At 57.3% G+C, this 18874-nt stretch overlaps 6 protein-coding genes across 6 annotated transcripts; 2 read left to right on the top strand and 4 right to left on the bottom strand.

Annotated features, from left to right (window-relative positions):
* Window positions 1-3: 3 nt before the first annotated feature.
* Window positions 4-1632, bottom strand: B0I36DRAFT_248631 (uncharacterized protein; the record flags this gene model as incomplete). Its single annotated transcript, XM_046150402.1, has 1 exon — window positions 4-1632. A coding segment is annotated over one exon (1629 nt), but the record flags the coding sequence as incomplete, so codon positions are not given.
* Window positions 1633-3195: 1563 nt separating this feature from the next.
* On the top strand, window positions 3196-4294 carry B0I36DRAFT_352261 (putative methyltransferase-domain-containing protein; the record flags this gene model as incomplete). Its single annotated transcript, XM_046157094.1, has 3 exons — window positions 3196-3437; window positions 3698-3865; window positions 3973-4294. The coding sequence occupies 3 exons, from the start codon at window positions 3196-3198 to the stop codon at window positions 4292-4294; spliced, it is 732 nt and encodes a 243-aa protein (XP_046009610.1).
* Window positions 4295-6412: 2118 nt separating this feature from the next.
* On the top strand, window positions 6413-7251 carry B0I36DRAFT_365965 (RlpA-like double-psi beta-barrel-protein domain-containing protein-containing protein; the record flags this gene model as incomplete). Its single annotated transcript, XM_046159221.1, has 2 exons — window positions 6413-6703; window positions 6814-7251. The coding sequence occupies 2 exons, from the start codon at window positions 6413-6415 to the stop codon at window positions 7249-7251; spliced, it is 729 nt and encodes a 242-aa protein (XP_046009609.1).
* Window positions 7252-8436: 1185 nt separating this feature from the next.
* Window positions 8437-11458, bottom strand: B0I36DRAFT_330565 (uncharacterized protein). The gene is made up of 2 exons (XM_046154853.1): window positions 10921-11458; window positions 8437-10831 (listed from the first exon to the last, which is right to left on the bottom strand). The coding sequence occupies exons 1-2, from the start codon at window positions 11269-11271 to the stop codon at window positions 8795-8797; spliced, it is 2388 nt and encodes a 795-aa protein (XP_046009608.1). The 5' UTR covers window positions 11272-11458; the 3' UTR covers window positions 8437-8794.
* Window positions 11459-12552: 1094 nt separating this feature from the next.
* B0I36DRAFT_330564 (alpha-1,2-mannosyltransferase) lies at window positions 12553-14352 on the bottom strand. Its single transcript, XM_046154852.1, has one exon. The coding sequence runs from the start codon at window positions 13970-13972 to the stop codon at window positions 12704-12706; it is 1269 nt and encodes a 422-aa protein (XP_046009607.1). The 5' UTR covers window positions 13973-14352; the 3' UTR covers window positions 12553-12703.
* A 1041-nt stretch (window positions 14353-15393) lies between these two features.
* On the bottom strand, window positions 15394-17769 carry B0I36DRAFT_365962 (OPT oligopeptide transporter protein-domain-containing protein; the record flags this gene model as incomplete). Its single annotated transcript, XM_046159220.1, has 4 exons — window positions 15394-15825; window positions 15889-17138; window positions 17200-17313; window positions 17382-17769. The coding sequence occupies 4 exons, from the start codon at window positions 17767-17769 to the stop codon at window positions 15394-15396; spliced, it is 2184 nt and encodes a 727-aa protein (XP_046009606.1).
* Window positions 17770-18874: the final 1105 nt, after the last annotated feature.

The following is an 18874-nucleotide window of genomic DNA, read 5'->3' as shown; positions in this document are numbered from 1 at the left end:
CCCAGACTCTTCACCGCCGCCGAAGTTGTTGCCACCCGCGCCGTGGTGCATCCATGTCCCGGGCAATGGCGCCGAGACCTCGCTCTTTAGGATTCGATGGTGTTTCCGAAGATGGCGGCGCCGGAACCAATAGAAGAGAATTATGGCCCCGAAAAAGATGATCAGAAGAATTGGTAGCAAGAGCCAGAGATATGTCTTTGGTTGCTCGGTCGGAGATGAGGCTGGAGCCGGTGTTCCTGTCTGTTGCCCAGGCGAGGATGGACTCGGCAAACTGGACCCTGTGGATGTGATGCTACTCGGGCTCCCCGTCCCCAAATCCTCTACACTCACAGCGAGGTCCTGCGATTGGCTGGCCTGGGTGCGTTTTGAGGTTGCGACTATCGATACTTCCAGTGGCCCACCTACTCGTGCATTCACCGAGGAAGGCGCTGTTCCGGAAATCGACAAGGCTTCCTGGTCCACTCTGATCCACGATATGTCCGAGTTGCTCTGAATTGACAGCTCTGTGTCGGCAGGGTCAGCCAGATATGGCCTCAGTTGATAGTCGAAGTCCGCCCCGGCTGTCAATTTGAGCGGTGGGAGTTCAGAATTAAACATCGTATCGCCAACTCGGAGCTGGAAAGTGACATTGAGAGTATCCGTGTACGTATCGACAACAGTGATAGAGAAGTTTGTCGCCGTTGCATTGGGGCTAGGCGTGCCGCTCAATCTCCATGTCAGATTGTCGAAAGTGAGCCACTTCGGCAGACCCGTGGGAGTCACAGATTTGACCTCTGCCAAATCCAGAGTTCTGTCATCCAGTTTAAGCTGACTTAGAAAGTCATTGTATTCGAACAGCTTTCCCCTTGTGGCATTGAGTTGAAATATAGGATGCTCGCTCGTCAGACGGTGGTTGCTGACTACAATCGAGAAAGGTATCGAGAGTGCTGAGAAGCCTACGACATCGGAGGCTATGAGCTTGAAGTTGAACCTCTGCGGTGGTTGCGTCGGCAGGCTGAAGGTTGGGGCCTTCCCAGAGAACGTCAACGTTTTTGAGTCGAATCGCACCCAGGAGGGCAGTGGTGTGTTGTCTCCGTTCACGGCATAATAAGTCAAGTCCCATTGTCCTGTGTTGCGGAAAGTTTGGTTGCTGAAGCTGAACGAGAAGTCCTTCTGCTCATACAAAAGTAGCGTGTCCGGAGCAGAGAACGGGCCGAGATCCTCAATCTGTTCCGATAGTGGGATGCTGATCATCGGCGCAGGTATCCGTGCTACCACGAGCGTGGCATTCATTTGCACTACCCCGGTGGCGTCTGTTGCCTTTATGGTGATCGGGATACCGACCACAAGCCCCGGCGGGACGAGGTCACTTGGCGGTGTACCAGACAAGAGGCGCTTGTCGCTTGTCAGAGAGACCCATGGCGGTGCTCTCACAATAGCATAATTGACCGGCACCCGTGCTTTTACTGTCTGGGGCGAAAAGACGAATGAGAAAGGCTCGCTGATGCGTGCGACTGGGGGCAGTTGCGAGTTGATCGGGTAGGTAATTGTTGGTGTTGACAGGACGAAGGTGCTGAAGTACGACAGTATGGTGAGCGTGCCTGCAAAGAAGTTCACTGATGTTGGCAGTCGATGCCAACAACATGCCACCATTGTGTCCTTTGGCCTGCTGTCGGTGGTGCATGTGGCCGCCTGCTCTCGTTCCAGAACGATGATGTGATAAGGATGAAGTTCCAACGAAACGGTAAGACGGCTCAGAATTCAAGGCATGGCGGGCAAGCAATAGACAAAGGAGGCTAGGGAAAGATGCCAGATCCTGAGGCGAGAAGTCCAAGATGGGGCCTTGCGATGACTTCAACAGGGCCGAATCATGCTGGGCGTTGGTGGGCGACTCAACCCGGCTGTCCAGCCATCCCTAAACTTTTGGCTCTGCCCCCTTTCGATGCTTCCAATCCACTTTACGCGTGCAGCTTTCGGGAGGGCGAGGGGCTGGTAGACAGTCTCTCAAGTGGAGGGCGTCAGTATGGAAGCTCTCCAGGAATGGCATGTCTCACATCTACCCGCCCCCTTGTCCGAAGGGGTTGACCAGAGAGCCAGAGGCCTCGAGACCACCAATGAAAGGCGGATAATATGCTGGGCCAATCCAATACAGGAAAGGAGGACAAGACCATCATTGCTGTAAACGGCAATGCCAGAGGCCATGTCCACTTAGCAGGCAATGGCCAGCTGTGACATAGAGTCGTCTGCACTGCGCAAGGGCAGAGGTGGAGTTGCTGGCACATGGCGGGATTGAGCAGGGGCGGCATAGTAAGGGAGTTCGTCGCCCTCAGTCTAGTACCGAGGGATGCTCTATACAAATTGACCCCTTTCCAGACCTTTGAGCGCTGACCAGACGTTCGGATGGCACCAGATGTCGTATGTCCGATGGTACTGGATGAATACAGGGACCGCTTCGAGGGTGCCACTCCGTAGGTCTTTGGTCGCATCATCGCCTGCACCGACATGACACTTGCAAACTTCCCTTGCTTGGGTCAGCAGAAGTTCTAGAATCGCCTAGGGGCAGCCCGAAGATGAGTATGTTCATCCTGGAGTGGTCACATCTTCCACAAGGTCGTCAGCCCTGCTGCGGTGGCCGACGAGTGGACTAGGCGAAAGGGCGACATCGACTGGCGAGTGACGACTCGACATTGCATAACACTGCTGCTCTAGGTATATGGTTGACGATGCACAGCTAGACCTCACTCATGAACGACGGCGACGCTGAGTTCACTCAAACATACACGCGGGCGCATCAGCTCCTCGTTGAAGGAGCTGTCGACATCGCGCTTACTTGCCTCGCCTGCCAGGCTGCTCGCTGTATGCCCCTTGAACAGATATTGTGACGATTGGGAATCAGGGACCCAGAAACCAGTCAGAGATGGAGTGGGGCCGTCCGGGTTGAGTCGAGTCTAGAACTGCTACTGAGTGTTGGTACTGCAGTGGGACCTCTGGTTTGGCAAGAACAACTACGAACAGAACCAGCAGGAGCTGCGGCGGCCCGATCAAAATCCTCACTCTCTTGCCACCAAACTCCCGGACCTGTGTCGCGTGTGTTGCCCGTATACCAACTGTGACTGTGCTTCACGAGCCCAAGTCGACGCCTCCCAGCACAGGGTCCAGCCAGCGCGACCTAGAATCAACCATCTGTCGAGTCTCACCACCACCGCCACCACCGCCATGCTAGCCGAAGACGCGGCACCGCCCTTTGAGGCACTCGACATCGACCTTGATCTTGCCCCTCTGCCGGCAATGAAGGCGGCGGGCACGGCCAACTTCGACTTCTCAGGGTTGCTCTCACAACCTTTGCGGCTTCACGAAGACCTGGCCAACGGGTGCGGCGGGCAGACGTGGCCTGCAGGGTTTGTGCTCGGGAAGCACATGCTGCGGTATCACCACAGTGATCTCCAAGACGCCAGAATGTGAGTCTGCCCGGTCAATCGCTTCCCCGCCCCCTCTCTCCTGCACACACTCTGTCTCGGCCCACCTCTCTGGAGACTCGACTGTTCTCGTTGGAGCGAGTCGCCCGTGCCGTTGAGGCAGTTTCGGCAGTACCATGAGTTGTCCTTGCAGTAGCTCGCCGGCAGGGTTCCGATGGGTTTCAGCGTCACCAGCGCGCGCCACACGAGTAATGCCGATCTCTGCAGGCGCATTCCCGCTTACTCAAAACTTTTCTGGACAGACTCGAGCTCGGCGCTGGTGGTGGCCTAGTGGGGTTGGCTGTAGCCCGCGGATGCACCATTGGCCACCCCCTCTACGTGACAGACCAAATCGAGATGTTCGACCTCATGGGTAAGAATATTGGCCTAAATGGTCTCGAAGCCAAGGTCAAAGCCGCCATTCTCAACTGGTACGTTCTGCTCGCACGTCTTGCTTTAGGTCTTTTTGCGGCCTCGAACGCTTCGTTTTTCCCCCCAAATTGAGCGACGAATGCTGACGTGCTCATTGCATCTGCAGGGGTGATGCTCTCTCCCAGGAGATCATCGATTTCAAGCCCAACGTGATCCTTGCTGCGGACTGCGTGTACTTTGAGCCCGCATTTCCTTTGCTCTTGGCGACGATGACCGACTTGTTGGCTTTGTGTCCCTCAGCCACAATCTACTTTTGTTTCAAGAAAAGGCGGAGGGCCGACATGCATTTTCTCAAAAAGGCACAAAAGAAGTTCAACGTCGTTGAACTCGTGGACGAGGACCGCCCAGTCTTCAGCCGCGAGGGCCTTTTTCTATTCGGCATTACCGCCAAAGCACAGGCCAGCCAGAGTCAAAAAGTGACCCCTTGATTCCCCAGCAACAATCACGAACTGATGTGACTTACGAATGGAAAAAAGACCATCTCGCATGTCTCCTACCTTGAGGGTACTTCACCTCGGCCTCAGGTTGCAGGCATCTTGTCTGTAGTGCAGGAATATTCTGCTCCACCCAAACAAGCGATACAAGGGAACAAATGACTTCTGCGGATTTGCGCCGTTCGCCTGGATTTGCTTGGACACGCCTTCGTGGTATCTCGCAAGAAAGGATGTGCTGAGCGGTTGTTGGGACAAGCTCACTCGGTCGCAATGTGGGACACTCGACTCGTTCGCAAAGCAACAAGCTCCACCCCATGACTTCTTCAAGGTGTAGTTTCAATCGCTCCAGTGGCCAATACAGTTGCTGGCTCAGCGTAGCTTTTTGGCTCGCGACCTTGTCGCCACAAGCGTGTTTTGGCTGCAGCACTACCAATGGAAGCCGCAAGAACTTTTCTTTGCTCGTCTCTGGTGAGCAAAAGTTGGCTCGAAGCACAGCATGACGCACTGCAGCGACTGCATGAGGACAACGACCAAACACTGCTGCAGGCACGACGGAACCAGGGCGTTTATGCGACCACAACCTGATCAGTCTAGTCCGATATTGCACCATAGGACCACCCTCACATACAGAATGATCCCGACTAGGACTATCTTCCTTGGACCATGTCAAGATCTTGGTGTGCCCTGCAGTGGACACATGGCAAATGCCGTCCTCACTGTCGTTGTCAGAATGCAAAGACTCGACATGTCCATACCTGTGTATATATTCACGCTCGCGTACTGATCGCCAGCCCACATCGAGAACGAGCTGAGGAGCGAGAATGGCAGGTTCTGCCACACTAGCCATATTAGCTGCACCAATCCATCCATCCTTCATCATCAATCCCTGCCAGCCTGTCGGCGCTGCCAGGATCGGACTTCCGATTATGTGGGAGGGACCTAAAAGCTGTGAATGCGCGGCTTTGGGAAACAACGGGTTGTCTGTAAGGACTCGCTCACCATAAAGGCAAGGCCAGGGGTGCTGCGCAGGTGTCGCTCCTGCAGTGCTACGGGACGCACCCAGGCAGCTCTCGAACCAGCAACTGGATCACGCAGTGTCAAGCACCATTACTGACTAGGAAGCACCAGTGCAAAAGCCCAAGCCTGGTGGGGTTGTCCGGTTGAACTCTGGCAGGGCGCCGCGACGGGGAGCGGCCCAGCGAGCGCAGAGCGACAAGGAACAACTGAGGGTGAGCGGTGCCAACACTAACGACAGTCTGCGCAAGAAAACTCTTTCGGCGGATCCAGTGTGATAGTGGAGGGGACTAATGCAGGGCCTCGGGAGGCTCGCAGCGGCCCATGGGCCAGCGAGTACCTCATCACGAGGGGCGCTATGGACAGGTACTTGCCACGACGAGTTGTGGGGCAGAGGAAACTTGGAATCCTGGTGCAACTGAGGTGGCCTAAGCGCAAGGCACAACGACGTCGGGGCTGGGTGCGAAGCTTACCTACCTGAGGTAGTGCTGGTACCTCGCGCGGAGACCGGATCGTCAGGAACGGAGCCAACGGGCAGGGCGGCGGCACCAGAGCGGGGCGGCCAGGGGCGCGTGATTGGGTGGTGCCTTGCAGGTGTGGGCGCCATGCCGTGGCCGCCCCTGCGCCTACCACGTTTGCCAACTCTGCAACCTCCCGCGCGCTGAGTGGTCCTCTGGGGCGGCGACGAGGCTCCACGCGGCCGACCAGGTTCCCTCTTCTCTTGTTTCCACCTGGGCCAGCTTGTTTGTCTGTTTGTCAAGGCTCCGCCCATGTTTTTGGTGCCCAGCGGTCCTTAAAGAGTCGGGTCTCCCCTGCCGCTCTCCCGCCCTGCTTCAGAGCCAATTCCAGACTCCCAGGAGGCATCCCAACAACACATTCATTTCCACTGAGCAGCGCTCACGGTACCCCGTCAACAGTACACATTCCCTCGTGGCCATCCGCCCATCGCAACCTGCACTCTTGCAACAGCCACCTCGGCCATCATCGCCATCGCCCGTCTTTTCGATATCTTGACGATATCAGGCTGGTCCTTTCGCAGACAACACATACAGACAGCATCGCAAAACACCTTTGCTCTCGCCCTCTTTCCCAGCAACCATGAAGTCTTTCGCCTTCGCCGCTGCCCTCCTGGCGTCTGCCGCCGTTGCCCAGCCTCACGGCCACAAGCACCACGAGCGCCTCGCCAAGCAGCATGCCCATGAGCACGACAAGCGCGAGCTCATCGTCGAGATCGCCACCGAGTGGGTGACTGCCACCGTCATCATTGGCGACGACAGCACTCAGACCATCCCCCCCTCTGCTCTCCCGTCCAACACAGGCGGCGAGTTCTTCGAGCCCTCTACCACCACACCCGCGCCTGTCGTTGCGCCCACCACTCTGATCCCTCAGGTCGCCCCTCCGCCTCCCCCTACCACTGAGGCCGCCGCCGCTCCTCCCCCGCAGAGCCTACAACTCCCGCGCCTGTCGTTGCGCCCACCACCGCTGCTCCTGTGGTTCAGCCTACTGTCGTCCAAGAGGCTCCTGTTGTCGCTTCGACCTCTGTCGCTGCCGCCCCTCAGGAAGCCCCTGCCTCTTCTGGAGGTGGTAGCAACAGCCACACTGCCACCGGTGACATCACCTACTACGATGTCGGTCCGGGCGCTTGCGGCTATGACGACTCTGCGGACAACGACACTGGCATGATCGCTGCCATCTCTGCCGACTTCTGGAATAGCATCAGCACGCTTACCAATGCTGGTGTCAATATGCCAAGCAACCCCCTCTGCGATAAGCCCGTCAAGCTTACTGCAAATGGCAACTCTGTCACTGTCATCGTCCGCGACAAGTGCCCTGGCTGCAAGATGACCTCCATCGACGTCAGCAAGGCTGCCTTCAAGAAGCTTTTCGGCGACCTTGGTGTTGGTCGGAGTGAGGTCACCTGGAGTCTCAGCTGGTAAACCCAGCATGATCCCAGCCTGGTTCAGCGCAATTGTACAGAACATCTTTTTACCAAAATGCTTATAGACGGGATATACTTCGACACTGCGCCGCGGCTCGCCGGCGGTGTGTGGACAAGGAGATGCTTGGGGACACAGCGACACCTTTGCTAGATCAGCCAAGATGCTGCCTACCAAGGTGGCTTCTTCGTTTGCCCCCCACTGGAATTTCTACGTTTTGTTTCTGGCAACCTCATTATACCCCATTTGCTCGATAGGACGCGGTCTTCATACGCAAACAAGACCCTGATGACAACACGAAACCAGATTTCGACCAACATGTTTCTTACCTCTGGCACATGGTCCATGAGCACTTCAAGAGGAGACAATAAGGACCACAACCCCCGCATGGTGTGGCGTCCAGAGGATACCACACAATGAGGCCTGCTTGCTTCCCTCACCTCTCTCCTAGATTTGTCTCGACCACCGTCTTGGTCTTCTCGGCAAGGCAAGAAGTCGAGGTTATTGTGGAGAGCTTCTATTCTGCTTGTATATATTATTAGGACATTTTAACAGTTGATGGTCACTGTTGAATAGAGACCCATCTGTATTGTATTCATCCCCAGCTCGCTCTGCAGTGTACTTGTTGGCCCCTTGCATGAGAATATGGGTGGTACGCCGACCCGCAGCTCGCTTTGAGCATTGAACAACAAGGTCCATTGCATATCGTGCTGGTGCCTGGCGGCGTTTGGGAGAATGTGACTGGAAAGGCAACGATACGACAACCTGGTTTCGAGAGCAAGTGAATCCCAGAAAGACCTGTCTGCCTAGAAGCCACTGCTGCTCTGTCAATTGTGTGGAGTCCCTGATATGAGACACACTCGCCACTGGCGGCGGGGGTGACTTACTTGGGCGCGCTCGCCTGCATTGGGTTGCGTTGTGTCCCTTTCCTGGGGGAGCTAGGGGGGAGGGTTCTATTTATTCCCTCCTCCACATGGCTCATTGCGCGGACCCCACTAGGTCCCCTTGCTTGAAACTATTCACAATAGCCCTTCGGGCTTTCCTATTTTTGACATTTTTCTTCAATTCCCCTTGCTACTGAGGCGGGTAACGAGAAGAGCCATGTCCCGGGGATTCGTAAGCATAGACTAGGCGGGCAGTTCAGATCGTTGATCTGCCAGACAGGGAGCAATGACGACTGATTGTATCGATGCACAAATAAGTAGATTGTTTCTAGCCTCTGTGCGAGTATCTACATACACTGGGATCAGAAGGCCTGTGGCCGGCATCTAGGATTATGGTGTATTCCAAGGCTGTGTGACCCTTTGTGGCGCTAACAAAAAAAGACAAGAAGGAAAACCCTCCTTATCCCGTCAAATGATGAAACGCCGTCATGCTGTGCTTTGCTATCCGAACCTGAACTTTTCTTGTCTCTCCATGTGGTGGGAAAACCGACACACACTCGACGTGCAACTCTAACGAGCGGGCCTCTTCGCTATTGTCTTCCCCACTGTTACTGACCTCGTCGGCGCCCTCGCCCGCCCGGTATTGCTCCGTGGGCTGTTCAATGCTGAAGGCTGAGCAGATGTTCAACGTACTGTCTCGCGTCGACGCCTATGCCGTGTGCTAGCCGCGCTGCTCCCTCGCCCCAGCCACCATCTTCAGAGTATGAGGATGTTAATCCCCGCAGGCCCCCGTTCTCGCCAGCGCGTCGCAGCAGGAAGATTTCCTTGTGGACCTTGGGCTTCGGTCGCTTGAATTCGCTGTGCACCACTGATTTCGAGCTCTCCTCAGATTCCTGAGAGTCTTCCTTGCGGAGTTGCCGGTGAGCCGAAGCCTTGGGCACCTGGACCGACTCTGCATCGATCGGTTTTGGCCGTGGTGTAAAGAGATGCGACCCCGAAGATGCCGGGTCGCCTTCGGCATCTTTGCTCGGAATTCGCATCCACACTACCCACCAGCCACGATTCGTCTTACATGTTCGTTCAACTTCGGAATAGTCGGTCAGCGTCGAGTTGAAAATGTTGAGGATCTGGTTGTGCATGCTGATCGCTTCTGCCCTCGTCCAATGATTCTGGGCAGGATCTTGAGCACCACGTGACGGATCGGGAATGTTGGGGATCGTAGAGTGGATGGCTGTCGTCTTTGGGTCCCAGACGAGGTCATAGATGTTGGAAGTCGTTTTGCCTATGTCCGGCCTCTCGGGTCGGTAAGTGGTTGATGCTACTAGCTGTTTTCTCAGAGGTTCCAACTGGTAGTGTAGCGAACGGTATAGACCATCCCAAGCCAGCGAATCCGTCCTGTTCTGGAACAGGAATGTGTACACGAAAGGCTTGCTGACATAAACCACCACACGCATCTTTTGTGTTCGGTTTCGGTCCTGGCTGTTAAAGTGGGAGTTGGGATCCATCGAGTCCTTGTGACCAGACTTGGTCAAAAGCAACTCTTTGTCCTGGCTACCGAAGTCTTGTGTCATCTTTGATGGTGGCAATTTGGACTCGTTCATCTCAACTACCACTGTGCGTAGTAGTACTCGAGAGTTGTAATCGACATCGTCCGAATCGCCGCCGGACCCCTCTTTGCTGTCTTCCTCACTGCCACCAGACTCCTCAACGTCCCCCATCAGGCCGATCAAGTAATGACCCATATTGTCGCTTAGGGTCCTTGTTGCCATGGCAGGTCGCTCTGGAGCTAGCTGCACGGTTTCTTGACCGGTAGTGGCTGGTGATTCAGTATTCGGCTCTGGATTTGAAGAGCCCCCAACGGACCAGTGGGTGCCATAACCCATTTTCAGGTAGCTCATCAGCTTGTTGACTCCGCCTTCTTCCGTGTCGCCCAAGCTGTCCGTCGCAGGCAATGCTACGTTCTGAGCTTGGTTGTCCTTTAAAGTGTCTGGCGCAGTTTGCGTATCCTGAGGCACACCTTTAGAGGTTCGGCGAGCTTTTCTGGCTTGTCGGACTGACGACGGCCGGTCCTTGACACCATACGCATCCTCACCCCATGTATACAAGTCTTCCATCCACTGCGTGATGTCGCAGATTGATCTCTTGGAGATGGCTCCGACACCCAGGAAGATGGCTCCGTCTTCGCCAGAGGGCTCCTCGCCTGTGCCGAGCCATTTCTGGGTCACGTTGGCGGACTCGGAGGCGTTGCTGTCTGCCAAGCCGAATTTGGAGACGATCAGGTCTGTCAGACCTTCCACTCTCCCCACGAAACCCTCGAGTACCTCACGTTCACCACTGCCGCGATGTTCTTCGCCAACGCCAATGCCGAGCTCGCCACAGGCAGCAATCTTTATGCCCCCGAAGACGTTGACAGCAGGGTTGCCATGAAGCATGACGTTCCAGGTGGAAAGGAACAAATCCCAGAACCGGCTCAGGACGGAGACAAATTTTGCCCGCTTGAGCCTCACGAACATGGCGCTGAGCGAGGTCGTGTGGTGGAGGAGGAACGTCGAGTGCGCGCGCAGAAGGTCCTGTAGCAGAAGCGTGGCCGGCTTCATCTCACGGGACGAGTATTCGACATTTGCGGCGGGATCATTGGTTTCGGGGGATGTTGAGCCAAGCCTCGGAGGGAGCGGTATCTTTGTCAGATCGACTGACTGTGCATCGTTGGGTTTCTTGGTTAGCTCATCGTGCGCCTCCGGGCGGTGATCACCGTCAACGGTAGCAGCAACGAAACAAAACGTACAGCGAGAATCCACCATCCGGGCTCGAGCTCGTGAAGCACATAGCGAGACTTGTCGGTATCTATTGTGTCGAGGACCTGGCCGCCGGCGAAACCCCTGCTGAATTCGACCATGCCTTGTGCGAGGCCGATCTGGCGGAGGCGCTCGTTGCGCTCAGCCTGCGAGACATTGGCAATGGGCTTGCCACGGGAGCGGTGGCGGCGGCCGCCGGCCTGGGTGTTGACCGAGGCATAGTAGACAATTTGGTCATCCAAGGTCTCGTCGCTAATGCCTAGAGAGGGATTGAAGATTGTGAGGAAGCCAAGCTGCGCCGGCACGATAGATGCGGGTGCGGGAGAGGCAAGAGCAGCCATGGGACCGGGAACAGGCAATGCGTCAGTGGAGGGCGGGGCCCGAGGACGGGAGACGGCAACGTTTCTATGCCTTGGTCTGAAGAGACGATGACGGGGCGCGTGGCAGTGACGTGTGTGTGCGCAATCAGGAGGGAACGCGGCAAATGCCGTTGAGGATGGGTTGAAGCTGTCGTGGGAGCGAGCCCGGCCTTAAGAGATGCGGCGGCGGCGGTTGCTTTGGGGATGCGGGAGGGGCAGCAGCGGTAAGTCAAGCATGCACGGCATGGGAAAGCCTCATCGTGATCGTGTCTTGCCCGGCCTGGCGTCCAATGCGTCGAGGTACAGCACGCCGCGCCACATGCGCAATGGACCTGCACCTTGTGCGACGGAGGCGTGGGCACCCCCGGCCCTCATCACATCACAGCGGGCTGTCGTGTCTATTCTTCCCTGGGCATCCTCGTTCTCGGGACTATCGGCTTGCAAGGGACCATGGAGCATCAGTACTTAGCATAATACCATCCATGTCCGTAGCATGCTGTACTTTCCCTATCTCTGGATCACCCCTCCTGGCCCGCACCCAATTGTTTCCAGCCCGCTCTGGAGCAGTGCAGTGAGCCTCACAGGTCCCGGAACAGGCGCCGGACAAATTGCCCCGCGGGCGCACCAGGATCGTAGCGTCACCGTAGCAATTGCCATGCCAGTTCGGAGCATTACATTTGCAAAGCTGCATCAGGGGTGGCCCCTGTGATGGCTGGCTGGTTGGCCTGGCCAGCCGATCTCGAGCTAGATTGCTCGAGGCGCCGCCTCGCTCATGCACCATCCCGAATGCCCTGCATCGGGCTGTGTCGCGGCCAGCGAGAGGCGGCCCGCCCTGTTCCGCGTCGGTCGCAGCCTCGTGGCTGGTGGAGGCCAGGGCGAGGGGCCGGCACGCAGCATCGAGATTGTCTCCCAAGCCATGGCACCTCTTCATCACGATCTCGCTCTCCGGGTCCTGGCAATCACCAAAACGCTCCACCCCTCTGCCTGCACCTGCGCTGTTCGTGTTTAGCAGTCCAGACCCTCCAAGACTTCAGACTGCAGATCCATCTGGTCTCCTCGACACCGCGAGGCCGGACAATGGGACTGGACCCTGGGACAGCAGGCGCAGCAAACGATGGGTTGTTCTAGGCCAGGGCACCTGTGCTCTCGAAACTCGCCCAACTCACAACATCACGTGGCGGGCCGAGACAATGCAATGGGGCTGCATATTCAGGTGTCGTGTTGCATGGTATGGTGCCCAGAGCTAGCTAACCTCCTTGCCCCCCCCCCCCCCAAAACGCTGAAGCACATGCCGGTTTCGACAACTGGAGGCGACGCGCCGTCGTTGTCTCCGGTAGTGGCAGCATATCCTTGGGTTTCCACGATATCGTAGCTGGCCTCTTCCATGGTCCAGCAATCGCAACCACTGTCGGCATCAGAACGGGTAAGCCCTGGCCTCGTCCTCACCTTCCACGTCCAGCCCTCGGGCCAGCTGCTCCTCGTGCTTGGAGTCCAGATACTCGAGCAGGACCGCGCCGTACTTGTCCTTGCCCTTGTACCGGCTCACGTCATCGCCCCAGCTACGCACCGCGCTCGCGAGGCGGCCAGGCACATAGTCCTCCTCGGCAATCTCGGTCATGGGGTGGAAGTACGTGCGGATCGTGAAGACGACGCCGCCGCTCCTCGGCAGCCGCCGCAGCGTCTGCCGCTCGGAGCGGAAGTGGTGGTGCTGAATCGCCCGGTTCTTCTCGGCCGTGCTCCAGCTCACGAGCGCAGCGTCCTCGTCCCCGATGCTCCACGACCACGCCAGCTCGTCGTCCACCTGCACAAAGTAGTTGTTGCGCGCAACCATCTCCTCGGGCTTCAGGCGCCGAAAGAAGTTCATCATGCCCTTCTCCAGCTTCTCCTTGTACTGCGGCACCGACCCGGACGTGTGGATCTCGGATAGCGGCATCCCAAGCTTGTCTGTCAACCGCCAGAATCCGGCCAGCAGGATGGCACCCGCGAGCAGGTAGTACTGGCCGTCTTCCTTCTCAATCATGATGGCCAGGTCGTCCTGCACGAGCCGCGCACACATCTGCATGGGATCCTCCGCCAGGGGGCGGGCGGTGATGTCGAACGTCTCGCCTGACCACAAGTTGTCCAGGCCTCTTTGCGTGCGGCGGTAAAGGCTTGGATATCGTGCTGGCAGGTATTCCGTAAGTTCCTCGAGCAGCTCCATTGCCGCAGGGTACGCCTCTGGGGCGGTATGGCAGCATTTGGACCCCCGCTCCTCGATGCGCTGCTTCTTGTCGGCGTGAAAGCGCGGGAAGTCGTTGTCCAGCTCGATCCAGTCCTCGTGCTTGACTGTCCTCAAGCCCATGGTGACATTGTACTTTGGCCCGTACCGGAACGGTCGATATGGTAAAGGTTTCGTGTGCTCCAACGACCAGGCGGGATAAGGCTCGGGCCTGGGCATGACAAAGTCTGAGCGCTCCCAGCGACCCCAGGTTCGGGTCTGGGGTCTCGCTGCATCACGGTGCGTGCCTTTTTCTAGTATGGGAGTCGATGGACTCGAGTTATTCTGCGCTCGGGTTTGCCGTTTCCAAAGGTGAACGCCTAACGCGGTGACGACTAGGACGCTCAGGACGAGCGCTCCTGCGTAGTGTCGCACATGGCTATCTTGGAGCACGCCCGAAGGAGTGAATCCGCGAAGTCTTTCCATCGTGTAAAGTGCGCTGCAGATGCAGGTCTCTTGGTGACGCAGCCTCGATAAAGATCCAGCAGCGGCGCCTCCAAGTACCTATAAGTAGGCGTGCGGGGATCGTGATAAGCTCGTTCAGACGTGGAAGGATCTCTCGAGGTGTTCAACTGTCCCGCAATGCTACCACTTCGGCTGCCAAAACGGCAAATGGTCTCAAAGATGCCTGATCAGGAGCGAGCTCGCGCGCTTTGGATCTCTAATCTGCAACGAGCAAGTCGTGCGCATCGCCGTCATGCCATCCCATCTCGCCAACAGTTACCATTCATTGGGGAAGCGGAGGGTCCCGGAGGGGTGGTTGAGATTGCCCCATCGGGGTAGCGCAACCGGGCACCCGGGATTGCTGGACAACCGCTCCAATGGCGGCACCACGCCCATCCTTTCCCTTTCAATGTGTGTTGTGTGTGTTTGCGACTGTTTGACACTATCTTGCAGATGGATGAGATGCTTCGGAATACTTTGAGACCTTTGTATGGTTGCCGAACGGCCGCGCCGGTTGGCGTCCTGGGTGCTTTTTAGCATCACTTACAGCTTGCAGATACCGTAGCACAACATCAACTCGCGGAGTCTTAAGGAAGGGGAACATTTTGAATGGAAGCTAGTTGTAAGCCCTGCTGTATCAAAGTGTCCCCAAGACTTCGAGGGACTGGTACTTTGTGACACCGAAAACAGACTGTATGTGCGCAGCAAGTGGGTGAGACCTCCGCTTGACAGCGCTTCTTTGCCGCCGTGGACCTTCGCCTTGAGAATACAATCGAACGATGCTCAAGACGAGGCATTAGTAGTAACTCACTTCGTCTTCCATCACCGCGTTGCTTGACGTTTCCTATGGACCCGCCTATGTCATATGACAGTCTGGTGCCGCTTGGACATCAGCAGCGCCAACGGGGAACCTTCCACCATGCTACTTCGCTTATTCCACGGTCCCGCGCGGGACGTCGAGCCTCATTCTGCTACTCCTGTTCATGCACTGCTACGCTCAATTATTTCACTGCGGTGGAGCGTTGTCACTCAGCTAGGCTGGCATCCTCCTCACTGCGCGCAAGCATGACCTCGTGCCGTCACGTGGCGGCTGCTGCCGTCATAACATGTCACGGCTACCACCACAATCAAGCGACGTTTAATGCCAGACAATGAATGTGGAGCATGTATTTGAGAACCGCGCTGGCTTGTTGCGAGTTCTGGGAACCCTGAAACCGCCCAATCGTGTGGTATGCGTCTAATTAAAGCTAGGGGTATCTGATGATGATGTTCGGGAAAAGACAGAACGTGGCTCGACAACGACAAGCCTTGCAAAGACAGAAGTCCCTTTCCCCCTTTCCAACCCCGCGTAAGCAAAACTGGAAAGTCGCCAAGGACAACTTGCGAGGGCAACAGGTGGTTTTCTAACCGCAGTACTCGAAGGCAGGGCAGCCGACAGCACTGCCCTTGTCACCACCGACACCGGCGACAGTGAGGATGGCGTTGAAAACACCCCCAATACCCTCACCCGCACTCAAACCAGCAGCCAGACTGTACGCGTACATCTCCCAGGTGTGGGGGCTCTTCTTGAGCCAGATGTGACTGGCGATGGCACCAACAGCCATGGCCGTGGAGTAGTGGGTCTGGTAAAGGGTGAAAGCCAGGCCGACGGCGTTCATGTTGGGGACGTAGACGTGGTACTTCTCGGGAATCCAGAGGTACTTGGCAGCAATGAGGACGATGGAGAAGAGACCGAAGACAAGGGCGGTGATAGCAGCCGAGTTGGGGACCGGGAAGTCGACCGCAGTGACGGCGGTGGCAATGGCCGTCCACGCGGCGACGGAAGGCAGACCGAACTAGATGAACGAAGTCAGTCACACGGCGTGGAACCAAATGAAAAGGGTTGGCCAAAGACTTACAGCACACTCGCCGGCATCATAAAGTGCCTTATCGGTGATACAAGGGTACGCCTTGCCGAAGAGAAGGAACAGACCAGCGCAGAGGAATACGGAGGCCAGGGCACCAACGGCCTGGGCAATGAATTGGGCGTAGGGAGATGTGCTCATGAGGAAACCGGTACGGAGATCACCCAACATGTCAACAGAGGCAGAAGCGGCACCGGCAGCAACGATACCACCAGTCATGTTGATGTTGAGGGCGTCCGGGCCATGGACACCCTGGCCCTGAGTGATACCACCGAAGACCAATTGCGAGCTCTTGCCGCAAGTCGAGACAGGGTTAATGTCAGTGGCTCCGGAAGACTGAGCAGCAATGAAGCTGAAGATGAAGGCAAGGATAACGGCCAGCAGAGTCAGGCCCGGGCTGACGTTGTACTGCAAAGCGAGGACAATCATCGAAACAGCGATGGAGAGGAGGACACCACCAGACCAAAGCCAGGTGGGGACATGCTCAGCCTTGGGCGCCGGATCCTCGATTTCACGCTCAGCAGTCGTGAGGTGCTTCTCGGCAAAGGCCCGAGTCGCAGGGATCCTCTCCGCAGTCTCGAAGAAAGCCCTCTTCATGCCGCGGTACATGATGGGACCGTTCATGGCGACTTCGGCGAAAGAGGCGCAGAGCATAACCATGACACCAACCCACAAGTTCCAGTATCTGGGCGAGGGCGCGGTAAGAGCCTTTGAGGGGCTGAGCGAAATGTAGTTCATGTAGCCAGGGAAGTTTTCCTCGTCCACAGGCGATCCGAAGGTAGTGCCGGTCGCGACGGTGACGGGGCCGATGATGGCCCAGGCGAGGACACTGCCACCGAAGAAGGACAGCGAAGCGTTCATACCACTGAGGATACCAGCGCCCAAAAAGGCGGGGGTGTACTCAAAGAACCAGTTCCAGCTCTCAGCGGCGATGATACCCTGCCAGCCCCAGGTGTAGAGCCACCAGAAAACGTGGTGGTCCCAAAGGATGCCGGGCGCGTATACGGACACAATGCGGAGAAGCATGGCACCAACGAAAGCAAGAGCAAGGCAGATGGACTTCTTCTTCGCACTCTTGGCAGCATCGCCACCAACGGCGTGGAGGGCGCGGATGGTGTAGGCGACAGCGGTGGGCGACGGGAAGATGAGCTTCAGCTTGAGAATGTAGAACTTGCGGAGGGCGATGGCGAAGAAAAGCCCGTAGTAGGCAGTGCACAGGCCGAATGTAATCAGCTTGCCAATATCTACACAAAACGAGTTAGAGCATGTAAGGGAGAAAGAAAATTTCGGCATGGAAGCGCTGACCGTCCTGGGGGTTCTTCGAGAGCAGGCCCAAGTGGTACATGGCGGGGATAGGACCGATGAACAGGATTCCGAGGCCACCAGCAGCCGTCGCGGCAGTCTGCGAGATGGTGTTTTCTGCGTGGACACATTTGATCAGTATGAGGGAAACAAAGCCAGGATCAGACTACAGTGATGTTGCTTACCCTTGGGACCAAAGTAACCACCGCCCAGGTAGCGAGGGCCATACTTGGAAATGGGCTTGAGGATGGCGAAACCCAGGATGGAGCCAAAGAGAGAGGCACCAAAGGTCCAGCTAGTCTTGAGACCGAGGTAGATGTTGGAGGCGGAGACGACAGCACCGAGCGCAACACCGACGAGGAGGGCGCGGAAGGTGAGCTGTCTCTCCTCCTCGGGAGCACCCTTGATGGGAGGGAAAGGGACGAAGGTGTCCAGGACCTCCTCATCGTCGTCGGAGGGCGCCTTGTCAACATCGACATAGGTGTCCGCCTTCTCGTCAATGGAGGGCACCTGCTCCGGCACCTGCACGGGCGCGGTGGTCTTGTCGTGAGCCTCAATGATCTCGGCCGCCATTGTTCAGAACTGCACGGGCTGGTCTGAAGAGAAGGGATGGGGTTGTCCGTCCAAGGATTGCCCGGAGGGAGGGGGGGACAGCCTGCTCTTATATCACAACTGTCACCCTGCGCCATTGTTGCAATTCCAGATCCCTCTGACTCTCGCCCCTTCCGTCTAATCGACAGCTTGACAGACAGGACCAGGACCAGGACCAGGGACAACAAACATTCCCCACGGCTGGCGTTGAGCCCCCGGAAGCTCGTGTGAGCGGTGGTGGGCTGCTCACTTGCCTGTTCCGGGTCGAATTTCGGGCATCCTGGTGGTGGCCCATAGCTCCATTGCTGGATGGAGCCGCATCCTGCCGGCGCCGGTGGCCATGTTTTTTGCACGACGGCCGTGGCAAAACACCATGTTGGCACCAGGAGGGTCGTCGATTCGCTGCACCGTTGTGCACTTGTGCGATGATCATGCTGCAGGCAGGACACCCCTGGCACCACGCCCACAGGCTCCACCCGGGGCCATGCAGGTCTATCAGCGGTGCCGCCCTCCGAGTGGCATGGCATGCGCAGGCAGGCAGGAAGAGGGACATGGTCTCATCTCGGGCTGCGTATCAACGGGGAGGCGCTGGCGGGGATCTGGACAACCAAAAAGGGGTGGGGCCCGCCGAAAGAGGCAGGTCGGACGGCTTATTCCTCCGCCACCAGCGTGTCAATGCTGGCTGGCATGCTTCTTGGCAGGCGCCGAGAAAGTGCTTCTTGCGCGCCGAGCACACGGAAGCCCTCCAGAACAACGCCCGCGCACCAATGGCGCCCGCCCTCGGCCGCTGATGCCAAGATAAAGCTCCCACCCCTGCTCCTCCTGCAGCCGGTGCGCGCCCACCGGATCCCGGCTGCCAATGCCTGTCGCCTGCCTCTGGTGGTCTCGGAGGCGATTCTGCCAAGACCCTCTGATAGCAGGCAGCGCCATCATCGTTGCAGATGCCCAGTCAGTACAGCACAGTACCACACCCACGCCGCCGCCCGCCAGCGCCATGCCCGAGCTTGGCTGCGGTTAAGCTCTGCCCGCAGGCAAAGCTTGGAAGGCTTGATCCCGCCGCCGCCGATCACCAGCCTTGCCAGCAAGA

Source organism: Microdochium trichocladiopsis, assembly GCF_020744255.1.
Source record: "Microdochium trichocladiopsis strain MPI-CAGE-CH-0230 chromosome Unknown B0I36scaffold_8, whole genome shotgun sequence".
Taxonomy (NCBI): Eukaryota; Fungi; Ascomycota; class Sordariomycetes; order Xylariales; family Microdochiaceae; genus Microdochium; species Microdochium trichocladiopsis.
Note: the sequence above shows the minus strand (reverse complement) of the source record. Positions and strands in the feature narration are given on the sequence as shown.

What these genes read in the sequence shown, in the direction of transcription:
- B0I36DRAFT_330565 (XM_046154853.1), bottom strand. Translation starts at nt 11,271, where the DNA reads ATGGCTGCTCTTGCCTCTCCCGCACCCGCATCTATCGTGCCGGCGCAG. An exon ending in CCGGATGGTGGATTCTCGCT is followed by an intron (nt 10,832 to 10,920) that starts GTACGTTTTGTT and finishes AACGATGCACAG; the next exon opens with TCAGTCGATCTGACAAAGAT.
- B0I36DRAFT_330564 (XM_046154852.1), bottom strand. Translation starts at nt 13,972, where the DNA reads ATGGAAAGACTTCGCGGATTCACTCCTTCGGGCGTGCTCCAAGATAGC.